This window comes from Typopeltis vanoorti, chromosome 6 (genome assembly GCF_054136105.1).
Source record: "Typopeltis vanoorti isolate ZY-2024b chromosome 6, IOZ_Tvanoo_1.0, whole genome shotgun sequence".
Lineage (NCBI taxonomy): Eukaryota > Metazoa > Arthropoda > Arachnida > Uropygi > Thelyphonidae > Typopeltis > Typopeltis vanoorti.
The window spans coordinates 43,935,955-43,950,354 of record NC_143554.1 but is presented as its reverse complement, the minus strand read 5'-3'; the positions used below and the strand labels follow the sequence as shown (position 1 = coordinate 43,950,354).

Sequence of the window (14,400 nt, the reverse complement as noted above, 5' to 3'; positions counted from 1 at the left end):
CCTGTTGGCAGCCAAGAATGTTTCCTATATTGTGGAAATTTAATGCAACCATATTTATACAAATTAGTCTGATTTTTGAGAGCAACAGTGGATTCTTAAAACAGTCTTTCTCTTCTAAATTTACTGCACTGGAGAATGGTTTGCAAGGCCATAGTATTCACCATAGTGATGACTGCATATGCTCTCCCTGGCACTTATTTTGCTAATTTGCATATCGTCTACATTTTCTATTATATCCTCTGTCCTATAGCAGAACTGACTGTGTTCCAACCTGTTGGTTTTACATCTGACAACACAGCCTCAATAAATTGAAGATGACAAAAAGTTACATTCTTGGTTTCATCCTTTATCCAAGTGTAACCAAACAAAGTTTGCATGTGAAGTAACTTCACAACTGGACTATTTGTATATAAAAGCTAATGACTCCAGATCAATCCCATCAGTCAGTGTCTCACATCTGGCACTGCAATATCTCATTGAAAGAACTTTACGAGGGTGGCTTGAAAAGTTCTCGGCACAACAATGAAAAAACGAATTTATAATTGCAAAATTATTTTTATTTTTCAACATAATCTCCCTTAACACTAATACATTTATTCCAGCAATGCTCCAGAGCCATTATCCTGACCCTGTAGTGGTTCTTAGTAAGATCTGCAAAATACTCCTTACAGCTGCAATCATTTCTTGATTCGAAGAAAAATGCTGACCAGCGAGGAAGAGTTTTAGTTTTGCGAAGAGATAAAAGTCAGTGGGAGCCAAATCTGAGGAATAGGGTGAATATTCCAACAATTCATAGGGCAGATACCTTAATTTTCCCATTGCCAAAACACCTTTGTGAGCAAGTGCATTGTCCTGATGAAAGATGATTTTTTCCCCTTCTGCAAACTGGATCTTTTCTCATGAATTTTTTCATCCAGTCTGATTAAAAGATCAAAATAATATTCCCTTTGTCTCGCCGGTCATTCAGTACCATATCGTGCACTTCATCAATCTGTCATTGATCAAGCTTCATCAATGCACTTCATCATTCAGTACCATATCGTGCAATTCATCAACCCCATCTATTCAGTTTGACTGTCAACCTATCATGAGGTACTCTATCAAATGCCTTTGTGAAATCCAAGTATATTACTGTGTATCCCTTTCCTCTGTCCAAGGAAGCAGTCACTTTATTGTAATAAGTAAGTAGATTACTAAAACATGACCTCCCTTTAGCAAATCCATGCTGTCCATCAAAGATAATACCATTGTTATCAACCCAACTCTGGATCCTAGTTCTCACAAGCTTCTCCAACAACTTAAGCACGACACCTGACACACAGATAAGCCTATAGTTTGATGCTTGAGTTCGATCACCTCCTTTATGAAGTGGTACAATCTTGCCCTCCTTCCACTCCTTAGGAACTTGACCGAGTGCAAGACTCATATTAAAAAAATATGTCAAGGCAGATGTCAACTCCCTGGCATATTCTTTCAGAATACGTGGTGATATATTATCAAGTCCCACAGCCTTATTAACATCTAGTTTACTCACCTCCCCCCATACACCTGTTGCTCACCTACAGTCAGTCTCTCCTCCCCATCATCAACTGCTCTCAATCCCTTCATGGAGTAACATTCACAAGATTGAAAGATCTTTATGAACTGCTCATTAAGTATCTCCACCACACATTCTGCATCAGCTGTCTTTATACCATTTTCTCCAATCAATGTCATCCTTCCATAATTTTCTTTCTTTTGCTGGCTACATATCGAAAGAACTCTTTAGGATTCTTTTTGGCTTCATTAGCCAACTGCTGTTCATACCTCTCTTTAGCTATCCTCACCAACCAAGTCACACTCCTTGCTTGGTCTTTGTATACCTCATGGAATTGGTTATTTCCACTTCTCTTATGCTGCCTCCATAATGCCCTTTTTCTCTGTATTCGCATGCTTAATCTCTTTATTCATCCATCTCACACCCACCTTATTTAAACTTCTCACCCTTGGAATACATTTAGACATTGCATCTACTAAACAGTTTTTGAAAATCCCCCAAGCTGCATTGATCTCTTTTCCAGCTAACTCCTCATTCCACACTACACCCGCAAGCTGTCTCCTGAGCTCTTCATAATCACCCCCCTTGTAGTTCCACATATACCCTTTTCTCACAGAGGTCCTCGCACTGCTAGTAACCACCCAGGTAATCACCTCATGGTCACTCTCACCAATTGGTGGTTGATTTGACACCTCATTTACAATTACATCCTCTGATGAGATGACCAAATCCAAGACCCTCAATTCTCGTGTGCCCTCTGTTACATACTTTCTGAGGTAGTTATCCCTCAAAAACTCATTTTCTTTACTTCCAATCTCATCATTCCAGTCTATATTGCCATAATTAAATTCACCCATAATGATCACCCTTTTCTTATTTACTTGGCTAATTTGATTGTACACTTCATTATCACCACCATCCACATTATCTGGTCTATAACAACATCCCACCAAGTATTTGATTCCATTCACCTCTATCTCACACCATACTGCCTCAAAACCACTGGCACTATTTCCCTCTTGCATCTCCACTTTATATGGACATAACTCTTTCTCTATCATCAATACCACTCTCCCTCCCTTTTTACCCCCTCTATCCTCATGAAACACATCATACCTTCCATCTCTATTCCTGTCAGGATGTCATCCTCTTCCAACCATGTCTCACTTATTCCGACAATCTTTGGGTGAACAGACGCAATTAGTGCAACCATTTCATCTGCCTTGTTTCTTATACTTCTAGCATTTGTATACAAACACAACAGCTCATTTCTGGATCTACAGCTAGTTCCACTGATACTACCACTCACTCGATGTGATCTCTCCATGCTCGACTGGGGCCATTTCCCTTTCTGCTTCTTCATTTTAAAACCCTTTTCAATTCAAACTGTTTCCTCTTGATCCCTGGTCATCCCAATCCTTTCCTGCCTACACATGCTCACCTCCTCTTGGAGCATCCACCTTTCTCATGCTGTGTACCCTTGTCCACCCTGAGCCTCCCCGTTTCCCTGCTCCTCTTGCACACCCATTCTCTCATTTTCTATACTCATACCATTCATAATACTCATACCCCATTCATAACCACCTCTTCAATCTCTCCTGTCTTACTCTCCCACTCTTCCACATCACTTCCCACTCGATCTGATTCATTCTCTCTATTCACTTCTCTACCTTCCAGCAGCAGTCTCTCCTAGTGATTCAAACCATCACCACTCAAATGCAGTCCATCGCTCCCATACAGCTCACTTCGTCCCTCAAACTCATTCCACACATTAACAAACAGTACTCCCATCTCATCACACATTTCAGCCAGCATATCATTCATAATCCTTGCTCTCCGCCTCATTTCACCATAGTCATACCTACGCAACACGCCAACTACCCTTCCTGTCACACTATTCTCTTTTATCCTTCTAAGCAGCCTCCTGATATCCATTCTGACACATACTTTGTCCTCTCCCAAATCATTCATACCTATTAATACTATTAACTCTTTTGCTCGCTCCTGCCTCATATCCAATGCCTTAATCACTCTACTCATTTTACCGTTCCTGGAAAACATACCTTGTGCATTCTATCCTCTAGCACACCTTTAATAATGGAGTCGCCATACAACACCACTCGCTCATCTTTCGTTAACTCTTTCATTCCATCATTATTTATTTTAATAGTTTTTACCTGAATTTTCTTAATTTCATTTTTTGCCTCATCCAATCCACTTCAACTTCCGAATCTCACGACACATTCTCTCTATCATTCAATCTTTCTAACTCTCAATCCCCTCTTCTCACTTTCACTCTCATTCATCCTTCTTTGTTTCTGTACTTTCGGTCCAACATGCATCCAACTTTTGCTATCATTCTTCCCATTTTCAAACTCATTCATCTTTCTTTGTTTCTGTTCTTTCAGTCCAACATGTGTCGAACTTTCGCTATCATTCATTCTTTTTTCGCTATCATCCACTCTTTCGATTTTTTTCACTTTCGATTTCTGCGTCATGCCATTTCTTGTTTCATTTGTTCTCTCAATTTCATTTCCTTCCGCCAACCTCACCTCACTTTCGTCCCTTTTAACATCCGTTATGATTTTCAAATCAATCTTTTTCTTTTTTACTGATTTTTTAACATTTTTTCGCCATCCTTCTCTTTCAAACGTGCCCCCATTTTCCCCACGACAATGTCGCTGCTAACACTTTCTGTCATCAATTTCATATTTGCATTCATCAGTTCGTCGTTCAGGTCACACTTCGCACGCACTCTCCTTCCATATTTGCCGGCAAAGGTTGGTTGATTGGTAGAACCTCTGCTACCAATGGCTCAGTTAAGTAAGTTTGAGCGCGGTTAGTAGTTGGAAGGGTACCAATCGTTCGATGCTGTTGGCACACTCTCCCTCGATGAGTCTTTGGACTCCCTGGAGGTGTCAAATAATAATAATAATCCTCACCAAATATCCACAAATCATTTATGTAATCGAAAGAATACATATAACAGACCTCACACTTAACGAAATGACTGAAATCTAAATTAAAGTCATGGAATGACAATGCCGCTGCCATTTTTGCAGGTTACTAAGTCTAATAATAACGATTTCAGAATTAAGTTATGGCAAAAAAAAATCCCCCACACTAATAAAACCATTAGCGCACAATGTTTACAGCCTCTCTTACTCAAAAAATTACGCATATATATTTAATCATTCCTAGAAAACTTATCCCAATCAGGAGTTCTTCTTATACATGTCACTGTGCTTGAGACACAGCATATTTTTACATACTGTTTTTTTTAAATCACTTTTCCCTAAATATAAAAAATATGACCTCCCTCCCCAATTTGAAGACTGGATTAAAATTGTTATATTCCTTGAAATACATACTATTTATTTTTCAAATCTTTCAAACAGAAGTTGGTAGAAGATGGGTTAGGACATTTACCTAATAGGATTTTTCCATTTTTTTTTTTTTTTCGAGCATTGACACACCTAAGGTTTTCAACTCATAGGATAATGATTTTGAATGCTTCTTTTGAGAAATTTTTTTAATTCTGCACATGGAAAGAGTAAAATGTGAAATATAAACATTGCTGTGGCATTGAAATTTGAGAAGAAATTTAGGTACTGGATAGCACCATTTAATGAAATTTTTGGCCTGGCTGTTCCAGAAACAATTTTAATGCATGTATAAAAAATACATCCATTGTAATCTATGAAGTAATTATGGCATATGTTTTTGAATGAACATGAATATTCTGAGATAAGTAGAACATGCAAGTACACTGTATTCACTGATTTTGTTTCAAAATCATCAAGTTGATTTATACAAATGTTACAATAATAAAACAATAAAACCCATATAACATTTTAATATCAATAGATATTAAAATTTGGTCATATCTCATGATCTTTATCAGTGCACCTGTGTGGTTAAAAAAAAAAAGCACAACAACAATTAAAGAATGAAAAAACTGAATAATAATTAAAGAAATGAAAAGATGTGTGTTATAAATGTGAGATGAAACAAGCATGAGGAAAGCTTGATCTATATTATTATGTCCAAGGTAAAAGAAGTAACTTGTAGCATGTACTTACATATTGTTATTATTATTATTATTATTACCCCAAGACCTCATGGAGTCAAAGACTCATCTGGGAGGTCCTTTTATCACACACACGTCTTAAACCACGTCTTAAACACACTCAAACTCCTTGCAGGCAACACACTCTCAGGTAAGGCATTCCAATCATTCACAACTCTGCACGAAAAAAACCTGCCTCTCACACTCTCTTTATACAGTTTCCAGGGATATACAAGTTTAATTACAATGGTGAAATGTATTTAGTAAAGTTTGAGATAGTCACTCTTAATTAACTTCATCTGATGAATATAGGTTGGAATGTGAGTACATAATCTTTCTATTAATGATTTTTATGTAACACTTCAGTCTTTTTTTGAACAGACCATGTGTCTAGAAGATATATTGTGGTATACAATACCTGTCAAATTAATAGAAATGAATGTAATCCTGGTGCTTTTCTAAACTCACCCTCACAGATCTACCTGTCTGTAACATGAAAACACAAAAGCCTAATACACTCTGAGAGCATAAAATTGTCACTAACTTGAGAAGTGAATATCAGAAGACTTAAGTTTATGGTATACAGAGACCTAGATAAGATCACTCCAAAGTGCGCTATGGCCTTTTCTGATAAATCTCTAACAAAAGAATTTATCAAAAAAGAATTACTTTGTAACATAGATACTACTTATCTATGATAAGAAATACATATAGGAATAAGGAGATGGTAGTGGTGTCTGATCAATGCATTTGTATAAGGCATTGGTCAGACCACACATGGACTCTTGTGGTCAACTTTTGCTCGATGTGTAGCCAGCAAAAAATAAGAATGATTATTAGGATGGCATTGATTGGAGAAAATGGTATAAGGACAACTGCTGTGGAGGATGTAGTTTGGAGAGTTTGAGAGCAGTGGATGTTGAGGAAAAGAGACTGACTGTAAGGAAGAAGTATATGGGAAATTAAGCAAACCTGATATTAATAAGGATATGGGACTTGATGATTAACACGTTAACACAAGAATATTTTAATGTTTGCCAAATATTTCAGTCTGAAACTAACAGACTATCCTGTGGCTTGATAGGAACGGTTTTTTATAAGGTGGAATACAAACAATTAATCATTCAAAAGTAGAACAGTAAATTTCATCAGGGTGATGAATAAATTATAGGTATTAATTCACAATTTCATATAATAATCTTAATTTATAAATTCAATTAAAGATAACATTAGACTAATATAAAGAATTGAAGGTCTCAATAAAAAAAAAAATAAATAAAAAAAATTAGTGTGTTATCCGGATTAAACTTTCCCATATTTTTGACAAGGATATACGATCATTTCGATTCAAGTTAGGGTATTGAAGTAAGGCCTCAGCACTCTCTTTGAATAGGCATTGGAATTTATAGCAACATCTGTGTAGAAAGCAAGTCTTGGACCAAAAAATGTTGTGGCGTGTCTCTATCTGGTGCTGCACCAATCCAGACTTATCGGATTTGTTGTGAAGAATGTATGATTGATGTTCTTGTATTCTTTTTTCTATAGAGCGTCCAGTTTATCCAAATACGACAGATCGCAGTTACAAGGAACTTGATATACACCAGGCAGAGACATAGTTGAGCGTTTATCTTTACAAGAGGGGGGAAATAGGTGGATATTTTGTTAATAGGGATATAAGTGGCTGTTAATTCATATTTCTTCAGAATTCTTGAAATTAGTTCTGAAATCCTGAAATGTATGGAATTGGAACTCAACATATTGATTCTTTATTGTTCTGGATTGGATTGTAGGAATCAAACAGATGTTGTGTCGATTTTTTTGGAGAAACCATTTAATTTCATGTGATGTTTGATAGTTCTTTCTGTAATTCACGGGGAATTGAGCAGTTAGTTCTAGCTCGTCGAATTATGGGACTTGATGATATATCAATGGGTATTTTGAAGGAATGCATCAGGGAGCTGACATCTGCCTTAAATATTTATTTAATATGAGAAACTTACATTGGGTCAAGTTCCAAAGGAGGGGAAGGAAGGCAAAATTGTATAAGTCATGGGTGACAAAAACTCAAACTCAAATTATAGGCCAATCTGTGTGTGTCAGGTGTTGTGGTTAAAGTATTGAAGAGGCTTGTGAGAACCAGGATCCAGAATTGAGTTGACAACAATTATTATTATTATGGGTATCTCCATGGAGTCAGTAGACTCATCGCAGGAGACCCAAACTATCAAAACAATATCTATCATATCTTTTCTTGAATTCATTTACAGACGAAGAACTCACAACTGAGTCAGGCAATGCATACCACTCATTCACCACCCTCCAGGCGAAAAACCTTGTTCTCACACCCTTGTTAACCACACTTTTCCTTAATTTCCAGGGATGACCTTTTGTTCTTCTATCACTATCACACAGCTGAAACATTTCCCCTGCATCAATCCTATAAAAATCTTTCAGTAATTTAAATGTTTCTATCATATCCCCCTCTTCTCCACCTATCAACCAACCTCTGCAATCCACAAACTCTCAATCTATCAATGTAGGGAGCATTTTTTACATCATTCACCAATTTAGTCACTCTCCTCTGAACCCTTTCCACAACCTCCTCATCTTCAAGGAATCCAGGTGACCAAACCTGAGCACAGTAATCCAAATGTGGAAGTATCAACGCTTTATAAAGGGAAATAATAACCTCTTTATCTCTGGATGTTAGTGTGTTCCTCAATAACCAAGTAATCCTATGTGCAATCTTGGACACCTTAGTAATGTGTCCCCCTGAACTTCATCTCCCTATCTATCAACAATGATATTATCTTTGATGGACAGCATGGATTTGCTAAAGGGAGATCATGTTTTAGTAATCTACTTACTTATTACAACAAGGTGACAGCATTGGATGTGGGAGACACAGTAGTATACTCAGACTTTGCAAAGGCTTTTGATAGATTACTACATGATAAGTTAATAGTCAGACTACAGAAGATGGGGCTGGATATTAGACTAGTGCATTGGATTGAAGATTGGCTGTCTGATAGGTATCAGCAAATTGTGTATGGGGAGCAATATCCCAGAGAGGAGATTCACTAGTGGCATGTCTCAGGGGTCTGTTTTGGGATCATTGATGTTTAACCTGTATATTATTGATACTGGGGAAGATTTCAGGGGGATATACAGTTGTTTGCAGATAACGCAACATTGAGACAAACTATGAGGAGTAGAGTAGATGTTGTGGCCTTACAAGAAGACTTGAATAGACTGAGTGAATGGGCATGGGAGCAGGGATGCCAGTTCGATGTTGCAAAATGCAAGGTTTTAAAATTCAGAAAACAAAGATGGAACGTAGAATTTACTGTTGGTGGGGGTATATTGTTGGGGCGGAGGAAATAATGGATCTTGAGGTGATGATGGATAAGGATCTAAAATTTAGAGGACATATTGCCAAAATTGTGAGGACAACACAATGAATTCTGGCAATGATGCAGATGTTGGAGACAGTCCAGAGGCATTTGACCAAAATAGTTTGGTCTGATCTCTGGAATGTTGGATATGAAGAAAGGTTGAGACAATGCAATTTGCAGAGGCTATCGGATAGGAGGAAGACAGATGATATGATAGAGATGTACAAGTTGGTAAGAGGTTGTTATAGGATTAACGCTGAAGAGGTTTTTTATAAAATGGTGCTCCCACCATTTTATTGGGGAAGAACAAGAGGTCATCCCTCAAAGCTGCATAAAGAAGGTATGAGCAAGGGAGTGAGCAGCAGGATTTTTTGCATGGAGTGTTGTGAATGATTGGAACGCATTGCCCGAGAGTCGGGTGTCTTCAGAAAATTTGAATGTATGATGCATTGGTAGAGTGTATTATGAATTTAGGAAGTATAAATTACTTCAAAGTTCGTTGTGATAGACATCATACTGCTAGTTGAGTGGCTTTCCACATTGAGTGACTTCATGGAGATTACTGTAGTAATAACAATAATACTTGAGAATAGGAGAAGAAAAATTGTGGGACAGAAACTTAGAGAACAAGCTGGGTTCAGACTAAATATAAGTTATTAAGTTCAGATGATTTATAGTTGAGTTTTGTAGATCTGGAAAATGCATGACAGTGCACCAAGAGAAAATTTTTTTCAAATGCTATAAGTATATAGGGTAAAAGGGACATTACAGGGAGCAATACATAGTCTGTATTTAACTTATAAGTCAGTAGTTAGAAAGAACTGAAGTGCCAGAGTACAAGGTGGTTTGATGTAAAATGAAATCTAAGATCAGGGTGGACTATATATAGATGATTAATGATTTTTTTTTTTTTTTTGTCATTCATCATCTATGTGGATCACATAACAAAGGAAAGTGGCATTAAACTCTTATCAAAATTGGAGATGTTAATCTTGGCTCTTTACTTTATTGCAAATGATGTACTCCAAAATAACTGCAGTAAAAAATTTGGCAGGAAAATCAGATAAAAATACAAAGCATATGGAAATAGGTAGGAACACTAAACATAGCTACATCTTCAGTGGAGAATTTATAGAACTATTTGGGCATACTATTTTTGAGGATAGCAGACTAAATATGGAAATAGACAACAAAAGAATAAACAAACTGGTATGGCAACTGAATAAATTTATATGGAAGAAGAGGAAAATTAGTGAAAACATTAGTTTAATGTAACTAGTTGTATACACATTCAAGTCAATTTTAATTTATAGATTTTAGAACCTGGTTAGAAGTAAAACAGTTAGTCAAAGACTAGAAACCACAGAGATGAAAATTCTGAGAAACATTAGACACATGAAGAATGATATTGTGGGATAAAAATGGGAATAGAGTGACTGATGCAGAGGACATAGTAGAATTGTTCAATGAACACTTTATTGGAGTATTTCATCCTAGAGGAGTCAGTTTTAATACTAGAGGGATAGGACTGGTACGACGTCTGGAGGTACAGGAGGAGAGTGTGTTTCAGATACTGAGTACTCTGGATGTCAGTAAAGCTGTGGGACTGGATGGTATTTCGCCACGAGTTTTGAGAGAATGTGCTAGCGAATTGACAATACCTTTAACGTGGCTTTACAATGAAAGTCTGGCTTTGGCAAAGGTGCCCAGGGAATGGAAGGAAGGTAAGATAGTGCCATTGCATAAGGGTGGTAACAGACTGGAAGTGTCTAATTATAGGCCAGTCTGTGTGTCATCAGTAGTTGTTAAGATCTTGGAGAAAGTAGTGAGGGACCGTGTACAGCATTGGGCAGATGAGGGTAATGTTATCTGTGAGAATCAACATGGATTTGTGAAAGGACGCTCTTGTTTTAGCAATATGCTAGCCTTTTATAATAAAGTTACAAGAACATTAGATGAGGGAAAGGCATATACTGCGATTTTCTTAGACTTAGCAAAGGCATTTGACAGGGTGCCACATGATAAGCTGATATTTAAGTTGCAGCACATGGGTCTGGATGTCAGATTGGTCAACTGGATTCAGGATTGGCTGTCTGATAGGTATCAGAGAGTTGTGTATGGTGGAGCAGTTTCCAGGAGGCAGAGGGTTACAAGTGGGGTCCCACAGGGCTCAGTACTAGGACCTATATTGTTTAACCTTTATATCAATGACATAGCCAGTGGATTGCAGGGGGATATTCAGTTGTTTGCGGATGATACGAAGCTGGGAAGGATTATTAGTAATAGCGAAGATGTGGTAGCCCTGCAAGAGGATTTAAATAAGCTAGATAGATGGGCAAATGAATGGGGGTGTCAGTTTAATGCAGCAAAATGTAAGGTCTTGAGGTTTGGGAAACATCGATGGGATGCTGCATACTCTATGGGAGGAGTTATACTGGAGGAAGTAGGGGAGACAAGAGATCTGGGGTTGATGATTGATAGAAACCTGAAGTTTAGGGGACATATTGCAAAGGTGGTGAGGGTAACACAGAGGATTGCTGCTATTATGAGAAGGACACTCACCTGCAGAGATAAGAGGGTTATCATTCCGTTGTATAAGTCTCTGATCAGACCACACTTGGACTATTGTTCTCAGATTTGGTCCCCAGGATTTGAAGGGGATAAATTAACTGTGGAAAGGATACAAAGACGGATGACAAAGATGGTTTCAGGACTGTACAATGATAGTTATGAGGATCGGCTGAGAGAATGTGGACTGCAGAGTTTGGCGGATAGAAGAAGGAGAGGTGATATGATTGAGACTTTTAAACTGTTGAGAGGTGGTTACAGGGTTGACACTGGGGAGTTCTTTCGCTTGGTTGATCAGCGGGAAGGAGTGATGACGAGGCCATCCCTGGAAGTTACGAAAGGAAACTGTGAGCAAGAGGGTAAGGAGTGGTTTCTTTGTGTGGAGGGTGGTTGAGCCGTGGAATGCATTGCCTGATGGAGTGGTGGGAGCGAGAACGGTCAGTGACTTTAAAGAGTGGTATGATAAACTTTGTGTTTCTCAGGGGGGGACCTCCCCTCGATGAGTCTTGACAGACTTTATGTCTTAGGAAGGACCTCCCTCGATGAGTCTTTTGACTCCTTGGAGGCCTGAATAATAATAAAAACGATGATATTGGGAAGGAACTTGACATTGTTAGCATTCAGGAATATGTGAAAAGAGCTAATCTCAGGTGGTATGGTCACTTTAGCATAACAGGATCAGAAAGGTTAGCAAAGAGGTGTTTGATCCAGGATGGCAAGAAGAGACCCAGAGGAAGACCAGAATCTAGGTGGATTGATGTAGTTAAAAGACCAAAATAAGAGACGTGACAATATTGGAGTCCTGACTACTAATTTGAAGAAAAATTGTTGATAGAAAGTAATAATATTAAATTTTCATATAGTACTAGCATAGTATCCTGTACTTCCCTTGAGTGTACATAAGGCTGAACTATTACAGGCATTTGATAACAGTGATACTAATCACTAAAATCAATGCAAAAATTTTGATTATACTCATAATGTTGTGAAATTATGTGAGTTTACTATTAATGCTGGTTATTTTTTCATGTTAAAAAAAAAATTACAAATTTTCATTGCATTGTGAGATCACCTGCTTTGTGGAAGCTGAAGAAGTTCCATTCTTGACATATTAGTGCAGGATTTCCATATTTTCTCACCTTTAGTCCATTCATAATACTGATATACTACACACTTTCAAGCCTTTTGTGTGTGGGATTCACAAAAACTAACTATTTTCTTATTACACAATACATTTTATTTTGATTAACATATCCCAAATGTCATCACTGTTACTTCATGTGGTTCTGTTACTTGAATGATATTTTTGCAGTTTAGAATAGTTCTATTTCAGATTTAAATGTTTTTCTTCAAAGCATTAACTATCCATCCCAGAATCTAATTCACTCTAAAATAGAAACTAGTGATAGCCTTATCTTATTAAGTGTGCTTGTCATAGAAAATAGTTTTCTTTCTATGGACAGAATGCTACAAACACAAAAATACACATTGCTTCCATTATTAAAATCTTTGTTCATTGTGCCTACACATTACACTCTGCTATAAGTCTTTTACATCAAAAGAAATTTGGAAGAGCTATTATATATACTGGAAATCTGCAGACCTCCTTCCATCTGATTCACAAGTCAGCAATGTTTTAAAAATTAAAATCATTATTATTATTAGACACCTCCAGGGAGTCCAAAGACTCATCGAGGGAGGGCATCTACTCTACAACTCTGTCTCCACCGCTGACCGCAACTACACCAACACCATCTACTGCTGACCACCACCACTAGTATTTCCAAAGACAATCACAAACATCCATGCCCACAGTAGGATTCGAACCCGCAGCCTTTTGGCTGGAGAGCGGATACGCTAACCACTCGGCCAGCCAGGCTGGCAATCATTATCCTCATTTCTATCCAGGAGTATATTAGGTTCTTGTGGTCCTTCATATTATGGACAAAGAGGTAGATCTGTGATGGTATATGTTTAGAAAAGAACTAGGATTATGTTTCCTCTACAACTTAATTATTTTATTTATTTATTTATTTATTTGGTTTGGACTTGAATGGATAAGAACCTGTCATAATTTGTAAGGCATGTTTTTTTTTTCTTTTTTTTTAAGTATTATTCTGTTCTCATCTTAACATACAATTGCAGTGATAATGGTCATGAGACATGACCAAAAATTCTGTTGTTGTTAAAATTTTAGGTAAGTTTTTCTGTTTAATGCCATCTACTTACATTTCTATCTTCTGTTGTATATGATAAAGAGATAATTTTAAGTACAGCTTTCACTTCTTTACAAAAATATTTTGGAGTTACATATATCAAATTTATATGTGCATATTTGGCCATTAAACCTTCATATGGTATAGATGGATGTTTTCAAAGAAGTATGGCATTAAAATATCACAGTTTGTACTGTTAATATGAGCTGCAAGACTAGGTAGTATTGTATTTTGATCAGCACTTTCTTTCTCTCTCTCTCTCTCTCCCCTAAAAGAGAGAGAGAGAATGAAATAATATGCATATGAAACTGTTCTGTGTGCATAATCAAAAGTAATGCATATAATGAAAGCATATTTTATATGGAGAGCAGTAGAATGGGAAGAAGAGTCAGGAATAAAGATAATGCAGTTCCAATTACTGCAGCTGATGAGCCATTGTCTAAGTGGTGTTTGTTCAGCATTTCAGCAATAGTCATCATCTGTTTACTTATAAACAGCTTTTCAGGAGGAAACACGGGATCAGTAGCTGTTGGGGGAAAAAAAGTTCTGGTTATATAAAAATTACAAGAGCTAATTTAATAAAAATAACTTAAGTTTTCTATACAATAAGTTTAG

The 14,400-nt window shown here is 37.2% G+C and overlaps 1 protein-coding gene across 2 annotated transcripts in view; it reads right to left on the bottom strand.

The window, feature by feature from the left end:
- Positions 1 to 5,184: 5,184 nt before the first annotated feature.
- The window catches only part of LOC150105412 (uncharacterized), a 131,035-nt gene continuing 121,819 nt past the window's right edge, over positions 5,185 to 14,400 (bottom strand). For both annotated transcript variants that reach the window (XM_090394144.1, XM_090394145.1), the window contains exon 7: positions 5,185 to 14,311. In XM_090394144.1, coding sequence (XP_090250270.1) covers positions 14,142 to 14,311 — 170 coding nt within the window. In that variant the 3' untranslated portion in view covers positions 5,185 to 14,141. The remainder of the gene's footprint in view (positions 14,312 to 14,400) is intronic.